At 37.4% G+C, this 17,108-nt stretch overlaps 1 protein-coding gene across 10 annotated transcripts in view; it reads left to right on the top strand.

Moving 5' to 3' along the window:
* Positions 1-17,108, top strand: part of FOXP1 (forkhead box P1) — a 559,382-nt gene that overhangs the window by 457,796 nt on the left and 84,478 nt on the right. For 6 of the 10 annotated variants that reach the window (XM_063114112.1, XM_063114116.1, XM_063114110.1 and 3 more), the window contains 4 exons: positions 9,242-9,370; positions 9,900-10,037; positions 11,075-11,164; positions 16,569-16,722. In XM_063114112.1, coding sequence (XP_062970182.1) covers positions 9,242-9,370; positions 9,900-10,037; positions 11,075-11,164; positions 16,569-16,722 — 511 coding nt within the window. The remainder of the gene's footprint in view (positions 1-9,241; positions 9,371-9,899; positions 10,038-11,074; positions 11,165-16,568; positions 16,723-17,108) is intronic. The other 4 variants (XM_063114119.1, XM_063114118.1, XM_063114117.1 and 1 more) reach the window with 3 other exon arrangements.

The following is a 17,108-nucleotide window of genomic DNA, read 5'->3' as shown; positions in this document are numbered from 1 at the left end:
TAACAGGAAATGTGAATCATACTATCAATGACTAATCTGCTTAAGAAAAAAAAAATAAGTTACATTTATTTATCATTAGGAAGTCAGTGTTGAAGAAGCCAATTTTTTTTTAAGTTTAAAGCAAGTGATGTTTTTATTTTAGAAGCAGCCCTGTTTTGCTTTTTTTGTTTGTTTGTAATAAATTTTCCAAGAGGAATGTGTGTGTGCAATCAAAGGTGGTTTATATGTCAAAGTGTTCAAGCTAGTATGTGAGTGCCGAAGACCTGGAACATGATCACATTAAGATTTTAGTTTAGGGTTGGATGTGTGGCTGTTATTGTTTAAAAGAATACAAAGCTTTTTCTTGAATGTTAAGAATCATCACTAAGTAAACCAAGTGAAGACAGAAGCACATTCTCCTAATTGATACCCTTTGAATAAACTGAAAAAAAGTCTGTATCTATTTTATGAGATTCCTTCTAGCTTCCTGACACATTACAGTGAAAAGTGTAAAAATGAAACCAAAATGCAGACTTACCCAAAGACACTGGCTGACTTAACTCTAGGATGTGATAGAGCTGAGCTGAAAAGGCATTGGACTGACACTTGATAATCAAAGTTGATTTATTGTTCATTAGTACTGCATTAGCCCTTTCAGGCAAGACAGTTATTTGTGTAGTGGCTTGTCAAGAGTGAGACTGCAAGCACCTGTCATTTCTAAGGCATGAGATAAGCAAGTGAATATGAAGATGATGCAAATGAAAATACATTTGACTAGGTAAAAGGCCACAGGTTCATAAATTTTTTTCTTTAAAAAAATAGTGTGGGTCAATACCAGTCTATAAGAAAGAAATTTAGTAAAGAAGTTTTTTGTTGTTGTTGTTGTTGTTGTTTTTTTTTTTAGCCGTTAAGAACTACTTCCAGAGTGAAATTAATGGGCTTTGTATTCGCCTGTTTGCCTTCAGAACTTTCTTTCTGCCCAGATGTGCATCTTGTCTGACAAAAAGTTGGTCAGTTAAGGAAGCGAGACCATAACATGTCAATTATTTAATCTGAGTAATTTAAGGAAGGCAGTCTTCCCGTTTATGTTGTGTTTTTTAATAAACATATTTCATTAAATGAAGCTTCTAAGCATGGGTTGATTATGTGAAAATGTGATGACATCATAGCTAAGCTATGATAATGTCGGATATAATGTCAAGTGCATTTTCTACAACATGTTTTGCTCTTGATTTTTTTCTTCCCTCTGTGGAAGGGAATGATCTCATGACACATAATAGAAAACAACCTAAGTGTCAAAAGAAAACAAAATTAGTGAACTTTTGTCTGCAGCCATAGAAATGTGAATTAACTCATATTTTTCCAGGGATGGAATGGAAACATTCTGCATGAGAATATGTAATGTATTGTCTTCTCTGAATTTTCATTTGACAGGGATTTTAGAGGCTGTGATCTTAATTAAATCTCAACTAGCTGAAATAATGCATCTAAAGGCATTCAGTGTTGCGTAACCTTGCTCAGTTGGTAAATCATAAATCATGAGAAAGCTTAGGATAGGAACGGTTGGTTTGAATTTTTTTTTTTTTTTCTGTTTGCTGTTCAATGTACCTTAAAAAACAAAACCCTCACCATCACTACCTTGCATTTGTTTGCACGTTGTCAGGAGCTGTCATTCGAAAGATAAACTCTTTTATGACACTGACCAGTTCTGCAACTTTTCAGCCAACCTCCACACAATTGCAAGATACCGTGAATTAAAATCCAGATTAATTAAAAGCAATGAATTGTCCAGATTTGTCTTGGCTAATGTGATACAAGTGTTCTTTGAGCTATTTTGTTTCTGAGACAATCAGGAGAGAGTATTGAGACCAGCTTCTCAGCTCATACTAAAATTTGAGTAAAATTTGAATTGGCAAAAAAAGGAAGGTTGGAGAAATTCATTTCATAATATGGTTTAGTTGCGGATGAACATCACTAAAGAGAACCTTAAAACCATGCTGTTAGTAACTGGATAAATATAGTGGCCAGTTAGAATCTACTTCAGGTAGTTCGTTGTGATTTATAAACAAGTGACAATGCAGCAACAGTTGACCAGAGAAGGCTGGAGTATATAAATTGTTTCTCTGTGTATGTTGCATATTAAAATATGCATTCGAAGACAAGGAATTATAGTCATTAAATAGCCTTATTAACTGTCTAGGTTTTATAAATTCTAGTGCTTGCAAATACTGGGTTACTTACTTGTGGTGCCATTTAAACAGATGTTTTTAACTGCTACATTTTTTGATTTATATATATGCTTTAGTGTAGAAGAAGCTACCTACACATAAAAATTGAGAAAGCTATCTTGTGATAGCTTGATTTTATATATCTTTGCACATAATATTTTATGTAAGGCTAGGAGTTTTGTTACTGATGAGCTGTAGATCTCTTGGGGCAAAGGAGTGTAGCTTTATGTATACCTGTATGGCTGATTGGGGATACTCTTAACTCCCAAAGCTAAATTTTTTGTTTGGCAAAAGGTTGTTTTCTTGGAAGCAGCATGATATTTCTGGACACTAGTTTTAGTCATTTTGGAGTGTGCAGTACTTTTTTCCACCCTCATAAATGGTATTCTGCATTCAGCTTAATATTCTTTCATTTAAAAGAGAAAACTCAGACACCCCTTAGCTAAACAATCCTCTACAGATGTGGGGACTGGAATTACGTGGGAAGATCTAAGCTGGGCCTCTACTTTTGGATTGTAGGATTAATCTTCTCTGAGTCCCTCTTCCAACCTGGCAGTTGTTTGAACAGAAATTAATTTAGAATGAGAAGAATGAATACTGAACACATGCATTGTGTCTCATTTTCAAATCCAGTTAAAAGCAACTAATCAATGAAAATGCCCGCTAAATGTTATAGTGAGCTTTTTAGAATACCTTGGTATCATGCTTTAATTTTTAAGCTTTATCTTGACCTTAAATCTGAAACATCATTGTTCAAATAACTGAGAACAAGGTAAATCAACAACATCAAAAAGGTCGGCTTCTGTGATTTCTCAAGGGCTTGTTATTTTGTACTTCCCAATTCTATTTGATGTCTTGACAAAACAAGATGACACAGGGGAGAATGCATTAAATTTTGATTTTTTTCATCTAACCTGTTACAGTTGTGGCAGCTTAATTTCTTTTACTTTTTCCTGAAGATGGCTTTTTGTACAATTACTCTAATTGTCATACCACTTCTTGAGTCAGGTCTTCGTGGGTTCCCATTTGCCTTGATTTTACTAGGCATTTTTGAACATATTTTGACCTTTAACATGTAGGGAGCTTTTGGTTGGGTTTTGTCTTCATTAGAAATAAATCAGTGGATGGTGAGATTGTCAAAGAAGCAACTGATGTTTTCTCATTAGAATCTCATTTGCACCCCTTAGCTTAACTGTGATGTAAAAGGTGAAGGTGTTGGAAATAGGCGTAAGAAACTGCACAATTTGAGAAACTTAAATCGTACTTCTAAAAAAAGAATGATTGCACCCTAAGTAAGGCCTTCAAACTTTGGAATGATCTAATTTTGGCTTACCTGCATGTTTAAATTCAGTTGAAGCACCCCATCCCCCAATAATATGGACGAAAACACATATTTGCAGTTAAGCTTCCTATGATATTTCTATGGTGGTTAAAGTATGAAGAAAGCAGAGCTATAAATTTAATTCTTAGTCTTAGAAAAATTCTTTTTCTTTTTTTGACAAAAGAAACATTTTATTTTTCTTTATTTAACAGTAACTGTTGATCTAAAACTGTATCTACAATTTATCTTTCCTTATTTTAATCATGTATGTTTGTTACATAGGATTGATACAGTTGCTGTCTTTTTCATTTTTTTGAATAATACTTCAATTCAGGAGAACTTATTTAGCCAAGGCCTCTCACTCTTCTCTTCATAGCTAAAAATCTGTGGATAGGATCTTTTCTAACGTACCTCCTTGGATAGTTCTCCCCTCCTCCTATTTTTGCAGCATTTAAAAATGTTTTGTTGTTGTTGTTGTTGTTGTTAATGCAAAATGTCATAGCATGTTTGATTCATATGCTCTAAATTGTTTTCCATCCCACCTACAGGAGAAAGGTTGAAGAAGGAAAGAGGAGGCATTTTTCTTGATTTAAATAATAACAATAATAATAATAGTTGCTAGATTGAAAAGATCATTGTTTACTGGGTGATTATTTTCATGTGTAGCTTCCATTGTTTCCTGCATTTAACAGTCGCTAATAGGAGAAGTGATTTAATTTATGTAAACTTTACATTTTTATGCAAATGAAGCTGATATTTATTAGCACTTAAACAATTCTGCTGGCACTTAGTTGGAGTAACCTTGTATGCTTGGGAAATGTTGGAGGAGAAACACTGAGTTTCCACTAATACCTCTGCTGTAAACAAATAGGAATTTATGCCACTTTTTAAAATTTAAAGACAAAAGGAAAAGATCTCAGAGAGCTTTGCTAGAGATTGCTTATAAGGGTTGATAACCTGAAATAACTCCTGATTGGCAGGCAAGTCTTGGCCTTACAATTCTTTGTGAAAGAAAGATAGCCTTTTTTGATAGAATGTAATAAACAAAATGATAAAAAATGAAATGCTAATTGCGTTTTAAAGAGGTCTTTTTTTTCCTAAAATTTTAATAAGTGGTTGTATTGTTACTGAGAGAACAGTTATGCTAATGACTGACTACTTAGATGATTTTGCATTAATATAATAACCATTTACCTGCCTTAATGCTTTGTAAAGTATTGTGGCAAAATAGCTAAGTCTAAAAGAGTTACACAAAAAGCAGAATTCCATAATGAAACAGAATTATACTTTCCACATGAATAGCATGCTTTTAAAAATTTTTTGAAGACTGAAATATTATGTCAGAAATGTATTTTCTTTCCTCTAGGATACAGCTATCTTGCATAGTACCTGGTTGTGTTTTGCTTTTTGTTTTTTTAATACCATGGATAATAGATAGAAGTTTCCTAACTTTTCTGTTTGCTGATACATTTGTTGTATCCACAGATTTATTAATTATGAAAACTGTTGTTTTTCACAAGGGGCCAGTGATTGTGTTTAATTTTCAAAAATTTTACACAGGCTACCTTCTACATTGTTGTATACAGTTTGGCATAGTTACTTCTTCCTTGGTTTTCCGGTCTTTTGATTTTTTGTTTTCATAGAGCCATTTTTGTTTGGTTTTGTTTCGACATTCTGAAGCCTTCTAATTTAATTTATTTGGATTTTGTTATTTGATAAACTAGGTGACACTGCCTCACTTAGTTATCACCTAAACACAGCCTGAAGTCTAGAAAGGACTTGAGTTTCCTGGAACATACACGTGGTGAATGATCAGAGGTTAAAAATAGTTTCTAAACTATTAACCAGATTAAGGGAAATAAAACAGCATTTAAAAATTTTCTATCTTCTCATTTGTATTATCTGTATACATAGCAATTATGAGAAGATGCTGATGTGCAAAATTGATGTGTATTTACACTGGGCAGTATTTACTTACAGTTAACTTGAGTGTAAACTAAAGAGAGAGAAAAAAATGATAACATGTTATTTTCAGTATTTATATTGTGTCATCTCCCCTCCCACCCAATTCCTTCAATTGTCTCCTAGATTAGAAATAAGTATTGTTTCTATGAGTGTTTTTATTTGTTTGTTGACTTTTTAGATTCCTCCCCTCCCATCACCTACCTTTCCCCGCTGGGGATAAAAGAAAATAATAGGGCATAATTTTTTTAATAGTTTTCAAGCATTCAGATGATAGAGAGTCATTTTGAAGAAAGAGAAAACTGTATCAGACAGAATTTACACAGCACTATAGGGGCTTTTAACAGCAGTTGTTACTGCTAACGACATTTTCCCAGTTGCTGGTATTAAGGAACAGCAGGTCCACACTAGCTGAGTTCTGCTGGCCCAAGCACAGCTGTATTGCTGCCATTCCCACAGGTTTGTGTGCACCTGGGATGGGCCACACCCAGTTGGTATCAGTCAACAGTGTATCATGCAGTGTGTTTTTTTAATTCATGATTTCCTCTTGAAACTCAGCTAAGGAGTGTTAACAGCGTGTATGTATGTGTGTTTTTAAATTCAGTTTTGTAGGCTAGCATTCTTTAAATGTCTGCCAGAAGTTTAATTTGAATTTCTGATCCCTGAAGGCAGCTAGACAGAATCATTCTAGTTCTTCATAAATTGCCTTCTATGATTCATTGTTAACTCATAAAATATACTCATTTCTATATACTCAAATAGTTAAGGTAGTTACAGTATCGGAGACATAATTTTTTTTTTTTTTTGCCTTATATTTAAATTGTCTTTTGAGAAAGAAATCAAGAATTAGCTTGAATTCTCAGTTAAGGCATGAGCCTTGCAGCGCACAAAACATCAGAAATGAATGTTTTTATCTCAAGGAGGGTAAGGTAGATGGCATGGGATCTGAAAAAAAAGTTTCATTTTTACTGAATACTCTCAAAAAGGGGCCCATAAATATTAGAGTGCTGTAGTTAAAAACTCACATGACTGTTTTAAATACTATTGATTTAAACCACTGGCTAGATTTTATGAATCAAAGTGTAATTTCTAAGCTTTGGCCATATTTCTCAATGCTAAAGCACTCTCTCTTGTGTGCCTTTAGCCGCTTTCCAGACATTCAACACAGGATTAAATGATAGTAGTTACAGTCATCAATAGGTTAAGACTGCTACAATCACTCTTACCGCTAATGACCTCAGGAGTAATGGGCAATAAAGTGTGGGCTGTAATAGCCTCTCGCTGGTACTGCATGCCCTTTGATTCCTAGTATTAGTAGGGACTAGCTACATGAAAAAGTTGGACGTTGGGAATTAAGGGAGTAGATATATAGGCTATAATTCTTAACTATTTAAAGCCTTAAACTGTGCTCAGGATTTTTTTTTTTTTTTTTTCTTTTCTACCCCAACATGGTTTCTGGTCCATTTGAATATGTTTGTTAAAGCTTTTCATAACCTCTTTTCATGATATGTTGGAGCAGAAACTTTGGGGAAATCTCAGCTTTATTACATTTATAAATTAAGCTGGAGCCCACTTCGGAGGCCCAGAGCTAACTGGTGTGAAAATGTGGTTTCAGGTAGTAAAAGCAAAGTTAAGGCCATCAGGATATAATAGTCCACTTCTGATTATTCAGAGACTGATCGGCCAGGTTGGAGGATTACTCAGGCTTCTTGCTTCTTTCCCTCCTTTGACTCTGCCTGCTGCTTTAAGTGTTTTATTACTCATCAGCACCTCCATCAAAATGTCCAAAGGGAAAAAGAAAGGGAGACTCAAGTTCATTATACTGTTCTGTAACACGACTACAAAAAAAAAAAAAAAAAGAATAACTAACTATGGGAAAAGGAGATTTAAACCATTGGCTCTATGTAAGCATTTAAAAATTATCTGTATATGTCAACCCATTCCCTGATCCCTTTTTATAAATTGCCAATTGAGGGACAGTGGTATCTCTTATTTAAGAAGATGCCCACAATTGTACAAGAGTTTAAAAAAAAAATAAAAAAACTTCTTTAGGATATATAATTTTTTACTTTTTAAATTCAGTTATATTGAGGTATAAGTTATATACCATAAAATACACTCATTTTAAGTGTGTAGTTGAAAGAGTTTTGACAATTGTCTACATCTGTGTGACCACCACCCCCATGAAGATACAGGGCATAAGTTCATTTGTGCCCCTTTCACGCATAGGATTTCCCTAGCTCTTTTAAAAATTATGACCAAGAGATTCTTTTTATGATGATTTCTGTTATAACTCTGTTAAGTTCATGTTCATCGCCAGTTTAGATTTTACACCACCCTATTCCTGTCTGTCTTCCTGTTCATCACCATCAGAAATTTGGCTCAAGAATATTTATGTTGTACATCATCCAAGAAACGCAGAGGAAAAAGAAACCTTAAACATGGTTCTTTTGTTTACTTAACCAAACCTCCCCGTATGATGATGCAACTCTCAAGGAAAAGTAAACTTCTATTGTGATATGTTGGCCTTAGCAGCTCAAAAGGTAGTGGTTGGCACCCAATTACATATTTAAAAATGCAAAAAGTTTCTTTTGTATGAAGTCAGAATAGACTAATTGGATTAATTTGTAGATGGTTAGATGTTTTGATAATGTCTTCTTGGTGTTTGCCCTAGACTAAATGCAAGTTCACTGTTCCAATCATTGGTGATATTTTGTGCTACAAATTATCTTTTTAAAAGGATAATTTATCCATTCATATACATCTGTCTCTTTTGCATATAAAAATATTCAGACATGCCCATCTGTTTTAAATTACAGTGTATCTACATCTACACTTAAAAGGCCACTGCAATAGGAGGAATTCATGAATGACCTTCCAGAGTTAGGTTAATGAAATTTTTCGAATGTTCTAGCTAATGTTTTCTAAACAAGAGAAACTCACACATCAATATCCCCACACACAAACCATGCCCACAACAACAGTGGGGAATGTTCACTGTACATGAATCTGACCTTCAGGAACCATTTTTAGTTCATCAAAATTAGTGATGCTGAGAAATCGGGACATCAGTGCATAATGACTGTGAAATTAGGAATGAGAGTTCGCTATGCAAATGACAGGACAAATCATGTGAAAAAGTCAAGATAAACTGCATATTAAGACATTATGTTACATAAAATTAATACTGCACTTCTCCTTTTTGCTTACTGCTGCCCTGAAAGATTTTTTAATTCTTTTATCTTCTGATCAGCTATTGTCTGCTGGATTTTTTTTTTAAAGTGGCATACAGGCAAAGTGCAAAACATGTTATTACCTTTTATTGTAATACATGAGATGACAGCAGATCCTTTTTAACAAAGTATATCCTTTACTGCTTCTTGTTTCTTGCTGTCACATGTTTGATTAGAAACCAAAGAAAAGTAAGATGCTTAAATATTACTCTTTGAAGACATCCAGGTTTTGTCTTTTCTTTCATTGTTTTTTTCTTTCCTTAACCTTTTATGGGGGGGGCGTTTCATGAAATAGTCTTCTTGCATTACGGGGACTGACAAAATGGTTCTCATGTAGTCTGCAAATTAAACACAAGTGCAGTGATTATTTTGAATAGCTAAATTACATTCTAGAAAGCTTGCAGAATTCATAGCATTGTCATTAGGTATCCGCTTGAATACAATTTGTGTAACCTTGGCCAAGACAGCCTGTCATTTTAATGTCAGTGTTTTATCTGAACAAGACATCATCCTTTCAGATACAGTGTGCAGGTTCCTTGCAAAGATGCCCGTGCAGAAACGTGTTAACAGTTGCAAATATGAAATGCTATCAAGTTCATCACTGTAGCTGTTTGTCACTGAAATGTCATGGAAAGCGGCTTTTAATGGTATTGCACATAATATGAAAGAATTGAGACATCTGCATGCTGCATGAATAAGGAAGGGTAAAAGGCATCACACGAAGGGTCTGTGTTTAAGTTCGGAAGGTGTGGCCAAGGTTCTGTTACCCGCAAAACTAAGCAGTCACCTGCAAGACTAAGCAGTCATTGTTCTTAAAATCACTGTGTGCAGAGGAAGTTGGTCATATTAACTCTAGCTGCAAAGATATTGGTTCCCATTTGCCTTCTTCCCTAAAACAATAATTCACTTGTGGGTTAACTTCCTACAGCTCGATTTGACCAATACTGTCTGGAACCTCTGTCATTGCTGTGAGGTTTTTTTTATTTTTCTTTATTTAAAATAAACTCCCTAATAGACTAAAAAGGATTTGTTGTTGCATCTCTTCTCGATTAAAAACGTTTTGCATGGGAAATTGGTCAGTTCTTAAAGCACGCTGATGGCAGTCTGCCACTGAACCTGGGAGGCTGCGTGCTTGTGATTTTCTGGCTTTCTATTTATCCTTCATTAACGTTCTAGGTTCCCGTGTCAGTGGCTATGATGACACCTCAAGTTATCACTCCCCAGCAAATGCAGCAGATCCTCCAGCAACAAGTGCTGAGTCCTCAGCAGCTCCAAGTTCTCCTCCAACAGCAGCAAGCCCTCATGCTTCAACAGGTAATCATCCTTCCTCCTCTTCCTCCAGCATCCCTCAGAATCCAGGCCCAGCATTCCACTCAAATTTCCCCTCCACCTGAGCAGCCCCTTTTCCCATTGAAGAATAAGCAGAGCAGGGTGGGTAGGGCATACACAATCTGGTCCCTGAATAATCGATTATATTTGCATCCCTGAAAGAGCGGAGCCCTGCCAGAGTGACTAGGGCTTGGGCCTGGAGAGTACCCGATGGACTTAGATTAGGGCTGTAATTGGACTTGGTAAAATGAGATCTTTAAGGCTTACATGGCTTTACACTCTTTATTTGATAAGCCCAGAGGCTTCTAAATGGTGTGAATCAAAGCAAAATGGGGAGCAAGTTGGGAGCAGGTTTAAATATGACAGCTCTTGAAGTCCCCATTTTAACTCAGAAGCTTGCAGAACTTAAAAACAAACAAAAAAAAGCATTTTGGAGTTGGTTAATTTTAAGGTGCAGAGTTGATTTTACTACTTCTATGTCTGCTCGTGATGGAATGAACTTCTGGCTATCCTTATGCAATGGGGACCTAATATTCAGACATAATGGGCATGTGAACCAAGTAGATGAGATTCAGTCCTGCGGTGGTGGGAACTACTGGCATGGGGTGGTGGGGACAGGGTACAGAGGAAGTTCCCAGTACTCCCAGTGCACACACAGAACACAACACTCCATACCGCCCAACCCTATCATTTAGAAAGCATGAGGTAGAGATTCACCAGACTCTCTCAGCAAGGGCATTTTGGCTTTGTTGTACAATCAAAGGTCATTCCTTGCCTTATTTTAATTAGTTTGTGCAGAAAATGGTATGTTTTTCATCAGTTCATTTTGTAGATTACTTTTCAAACAATAATGCCAAGGATAGTCAGTGTACGCTGAATTTATTGTCAAGTTTCAAACTAAAGGTCAGGCCGTTACAGATAAAAGGACGCTATTTTTCAAATCACAGTTTGTGTATGGCACCGAAAGGGACAGTGTGTTGGCACTACCCTCTGTTACTTACCGTCGTCTCTTTCTTTTGTAGCAGCAGCTTCAAGAGTTTTATAAAAAACAACAGGAACAGTTGCAGCTTCAACTTTTACAGCAACAACATGCTGGAAAACAGCCTAAAGAGGTACCAACAATACATATTTTACTTTCAAACCACAGATCCCAGAGGACTATCTAGTGGCTATTAAACTGTCATTCATCTTTTAAATGATTGCACAACTGAGCTGACTCTATCGGTTCTCAGCTTTCAGACTGAGAGTTATTGTCCTGTTTTCGCTCAGATTTTTCTGGGTTCCATTTGCTTGCTGCCACATATTTTATGAGACTGCTGCACGTGTACCTGTGTGAGGATCAGGAAGAGGGATTGTGGGCAGAGCCTTCGGGGCTGCTTTTGCAGACTGGTACAACTGAGGGCCAGGATGTAGCTGGGAGAAGTGAAGTAAGATTGTACTTGGACGCACACTCACATTTTTTTTTTCCAGCTCAGAGAGCTTGGGTGTGTGATGACGGCCTTTTCCACTGGAAGAATAACCTCTTGTGAGATTGGACAAACAGAAAAGTTAGAACAAGATGAACATCCCCATCTTGGTGTAACTTCTTCCCGCAAGTTGCACATGTCATGACTGCTAAAGGCATGTACCAGATAGGACAAGTTAAAGTTAGAGAAGATGCCAGCTTGGATTATTTGTTTTCCTGTGGGAAAAAAAAATAGCATGTTATAATAGCTTCTGTGCACACAATAGTGTTCACAGTTGTTGCTTTATATGCCACACCACCTGCTTAGGTGTCAGTATTAGTCCCATAAATGATCAGGCCTTTCCAGGGGCTTTCCTTTTCACCTTCTATACAGTTCCATGTGGGTGAGGCTCAGTCACTTGTGGGAGGATCTATGCACATGCATGTGTTATGATGACATCTTTCTCCTCATTCCAGAGTTATCCAATTTAACTTGCCTCCTCATATTTTTACAGTGGACTGCAATTCTTTTTAAGTATTCTCCTTGGGATGACATAGTCTATAATTCTGTAAACAGTACATTGTCCGATTCTTCGGCTTTTTCACCAGCCCTAAGCAGTTGGCCACTTTGGTTCTTCTGGGGGGAGTCTTGTCAGGTGACTCTGCACGTCCGTGTTCCTCACATAAGAGTGGATGCTGAGCAGTGCTAATTTTATACACTGGTAGTGACCCAGACATTCTCCCTCTGCCAGCTCCTCCCTCTACACAAATCGGGTATGTTTTCCATACCTTGCCAAGTTTTCACCCTGGAGTCCTGTTTAGCAGCCTGGGTGTAAACCCCTGCAGCATAGGGGCGGTTTTGGGGTGAAGGGGAGGAGGTGTTTTAATGAAAATGCTGACACAACCTTAAGTACAGTGGCGCGCTACCGGGTGCTGCTATAATAAAAAAGGGAACAGATTAAAAAGTGTCTAAAATGTAAATCTAAAGGACTAACAGTAATTAAAATGGAAATGGCACAGGGAGGGAAGGCATGTAATTGTGAGATATCACTGTGCAGAAGGCTCTCAGCTTTGTTTTGCTGGCTGTTTTTCTAATTCAGCAGGGCTTACTCATCAGTGGCAGTTCAATGCGCGTTAATGACTCTGGGATTGCAGGCATCACTCTGGACAAAGAAATGATTATTGTGCGGTCAAAAGAAGTTCAAAGACAAGAAGGGAATTTCAGTTTTTTCCTTAGAGATCCACATTCAAGAGCATATAAATTAAGCCAAATGTTAAAAACCACAGTCTGAAAGCTGACTTCAAAGTCACAACTCTCTAATTAATGAACTGCGAGCTTCAGTTTGGACAAGTTGTGGTTTGATGCGCCCATAAATCAACATGACAGGCCTGTTTCACAGTCTCAGACAGTGCTTGTCATTGAGTCACATCAGATGTAAACACAGCAGAAAAAAGAAGGGATATGGAGGAGGTGCGATTGATCAACAGAATTGGTAAAAACCCACTTTTGAAGCACATTATGCATGATCACAGGAAATGGTTACAGCCTCAAGAGGTTTCCCCTTCTGCTGTTGCTTTTTTGAATCAGATTTCTAACAGCCTTCAAAAGGGAGAATAAGAATTATGGAGTTTCTCCCCTGTGGCTCGCAGGCAATAACCCCCTGTTGTTATTTTGTGCTTCTTTCTTTTCAAAGGCATCAAAATTTAGTTTTTTAAAGATCTTTAACTCTATATTTGAAGACAAACAAAAAAGGGCTGCCACTGTCATTCTTATCAGTTACCAGGGATTGTGTTTTTCCTTTCTGTTGCCACTTGTTATTAACCTCTTATTTGGTCTGTTAGACATAGTTTGGAATGCACGTCTGCATGCTGGGAGAACATGAAAGTTCAGATGAGCTCAGAGGGCAGATAAAGAAATGTGAAGGGGAAAGTTACACAGCAGAAAGAAGGATAAAAGTTAACTCTCCCAAATTGCTGTTGTCAGAAAGGGGAGCGTCTGCCAGCACAAAGATGATGGCGTTGTCTGAGTTTGGAAAGGGAGTTGGGGGCGAAAAGAGAGGATACTTTGTGTCCAAATGAGGAGAAAATGAGACATTGTCGTAGCATTTTAGCATCTCCAAGACACTAGGTTTGCTGTGGCCCGTCCTTTGATATCCATTCCGCAGGCAAAGGTGACCCAGGAGACATGTTGCCTTGAATATCTTTAGAGGTGGGCAGACCAGTGGACAGATCTCCTTGGACTTCACTGTGTGTTCATGGTGCCGGGGGATTTGGCCGAGGCCCGTCATAACGATGGCTAGGAGATCCTTGTTTTCCTGGAGTAAGGGGCTAGTTTCCTAAAATTATCATGCAGGTGGCGGTGGTCCTTTTATGCTAAAATGAAATAGAGTCACATGGTAGCAATTTCATGATATGGACTGGTGGTTATGATTTTAACAAGGTTTGAACTTGGATGTTGACAGATGGGACAAATGTATTAATTTACTGAATCCCCAATCATTAGTGGCTCATAATTTTGTATTGTCAGGTTTTTTGCACGCCCCCCCCCCCCCCCTTTTTGATTACCTCTGCAGTAAGAAGCTTGATCCTTGGCCAGAGAAATGTACCTTCACTCTTTTCTCCTAAAGTTGCCCCAAGATGTTTCCTTGGGGAAGTTTGGCTCCACATTGGTTAGACCTAAGACCTTCCTGAGAAAATAGATGCTCTTTGGTGGGGGAGGGGGATGTAGTCCAAAACAGCTATTGAAGCGACTGCTTGTTAATATTTGACAGAAGTGGTGTGGAAAATAGATGGCAGAATTCATTTTAAATCAAGCTGCAAAAAAAGATCCCATCCTGTGCGGGCGAGGTAGGCTAAGTTGATTGTTTTAAAAGGGCCATTTGTCCCAGGCAGTTATGACAGTTTATGTTAGGCAGTAGGGAGTAGCCGAAGAAAGGAAAACAGACCTTTGACTGCAGCTCTAGGGAGGGGATCCGAAATGCAAGGTTTATCAGGGCATTTTAGCATTTTAACACTGACTACTGACCTGTCGAGGGGACTGCTCGGAGACCTTTTTTGTATGCATTCAATTGTGAGAAGTAAACAAACGGACTCGTATCCTGTGTTTGGTAACTGGGTGGGGAGCACAGTTTGGCAACCAGTGTTGCTTTTAAATTCTTTCTTTGGACAATGGGCCTTGTATACTTTTATATCCTGGCTTTTCAAACGTGGACAGCTTTCATGAGTTTTTCCTAGGGATGGCCACAGAGACAACAAGAAAAGGCATCAGTCATTTTATATAAATACGAAATTTTTAAACATTTCATTTACAGTAAGCCTGGAAAACACCCTCCCCAACCTTCAGCCCCTCTCCCCATTATATTTTACTTCAAGAAGAGCTAATTCCCTGATCTTTTATTGTGTCAATGTTGTTTTCTCTCTTTCCATTTTTTGTTTTTTAATGTCGTGAGTTAATACCTGTTGAGGAAGTGAAAAAATCATTTTGACATGAATATGGCTATCATTGGGTTTTACATTAATGTGATAACTTGGGAAGGGGTGAAAACAATTGGATCATTTTATGCATGCTGTTCTTAAAATGAAAACACTGGCTTTTCATTTAAATTTATTTAAATTTTTGTTGTTAGTGGTATAGAATTTGTTTTTCGGAGTGAAACTCAATTAACTTTCTCAGTGGCATGGTAGTAAGTCTGAAATTGGTTGCTAATATGAGAATGATGGTTTTTACTGTAAAGGAAACTACATGGAGACTGAAAGAAAACCACCATTTTTCTTTTTCTTTGAACTTTGCATCAGAAGGTCTTGATATACACACCATTTTATGGATGTATCAGATCAAGGTCATGTGTTAGGTTAAGTGAATGGAGTTGTTTGTAAAGTATAGTTATTAACCAGAACACACGGGTTCTGAAAGGATTGGATAGTCCTTTTAGTTACAAAAGTCTCTCTGATCTTTTGGATAATACCCAGAATTAGGAAAACTGATTTGTGTTTTTTTGTTGACGAATCTTTACTTTCTGGTTTTTGGCTACAGTTTGGGAAGGGTTAATTTTCCTTTCATAATTGTTAGCCATAATGTGGCTAAGACCTCCACCTCGATATGATTCCTAGCAGATTAAGGATATTAGATAATTTCCTTCTATTTATTGTACTACTGCACTGCATTATCTTTCTATCACTCAGATAATTACTGAGGAAATCTACATTAATTTTTTTGGCTGGAGCAAGGCCTGCTAAATACAGGAATGATGTATTCATGTTTTACACAACAAAAGTTTTCCTCCTGTCATTGTCCAATCAACAAAAAGATATTTATCATATCGTAAATCCCCTTCTTTTCAAGAACAAAGCTGGTGGGGGAGGCAAGACTAGCAAGCAGACCTGGGGGTTTCTGAGACTAAAGCCAAGTTAAGGCATCTGAAGCTTGGAGTGTCGTTCATATTAAACTCACAGTTGAGTACGATGTTGTTTGCTAAATTATGAATGTGTGTAATTAAAATCTAGTGGCTGTTTCTATGAAAGATTTACAATGTTATTTCATCGTTTGTCATGGCTAATTAACAATATTAGATGAAGTTTTTCTTCTTCAAAGGTCTGGTTTTTTTCTCATTTATTTATGTCAGAAGTGATAAACAGAGCAGTTAAAAGCTTCTGCCAGTGCAGGCGGGGAGGGAGGCACCTTGTTCCTTTACACTCCCAAAAGTTCAGGGTTCAGATCCCTCCAGACTAGAGTGATGCAGTCTCCTTTTCTAGTGCGAATAATTAAACATTTTAAAGTCTGAAAGTTCACACCTTAACTACAAAACTCAGGCTTTTCAAACTGTAGGGAAAGCTGGCTTGATTGATGAATTATTTTTCCACGGGAGCAAGCAGGAGAAGGGTAATACACTCACCTCCTCACTTCTCTTCAGAGGTGGTATGTTTTGTCCCTTTTAAACCTTGACATTCGCCCTCCACTGAGCTCTAATGACCATTCTCAGTATCTGACGATGATGGTGAGTTTCGAAACGTCCATACTTTTAACCTTCCTTGGGAGGTGGCCATCTCATTTTTTTCTCCCTGATTTCTTACAGCAACAGCAGGTGGCTACCCAGCAGTTGGCTTTTCAGCAGCAGCTTTTACAGATGCAGCAGTTACAGCAGCAGCACCTCCTGTCTTTGCAGCGCCAAGGCCTTCTAACCATTCAGCCCGGGCAGCCTGCCCTTCCTCTTCAACCTCTTGCTCAAGGTATGCGTTGATTATACAGAAGGCATAGCTCTGTTAAGACTGGGTGGAGGTGGTGGAGTGTCTCTTGGTATATTCCAGCTTGTCTTAAAGGAAAGGGTTTATCTAAAACATGTATACAGTAACTTTTTTTAAAAAGCTGAGAGTAGTAATGATGAACTCTTGTAGAAGTTGAAGTGCTTGTTGATGCCAAAGTGAAGACTTCGGATGATCTGAACTTAATAGCAACAAAGTGATCCCATTGTTGCATGTTCTTGGAGTAAAGGAGTGAAATGCTACTTTGCACTTACTGAGCATTTTAATATGGAGTCTTCCAGCATTTCAGTTTGGAACCACAAAGGAATTTTATTGAAGGCTATTGTTAGTTATTTCAGACATATTTTATGTAA

The sequence above is a fragment of the Cynocephalus volans genome, chromosome 11, assembly GCF_027409185.1.
Source record: "Cynocephalus volans isolate mCynVol1 chromosome 11, mCynVol1.pri, whole genome shotgun sequence".
Taxonomy (NCBI): Eukaryota; Metazoa; Chordata; class Mammalia; order Dermoptera; family Cynocephalidae; genus Cynocephalus; species Cynocephalus volans.
Note: the sequence above shows the minus strand (reverse complement) of the source record. Positions and strands in the feature narration are given on the sequence as shown.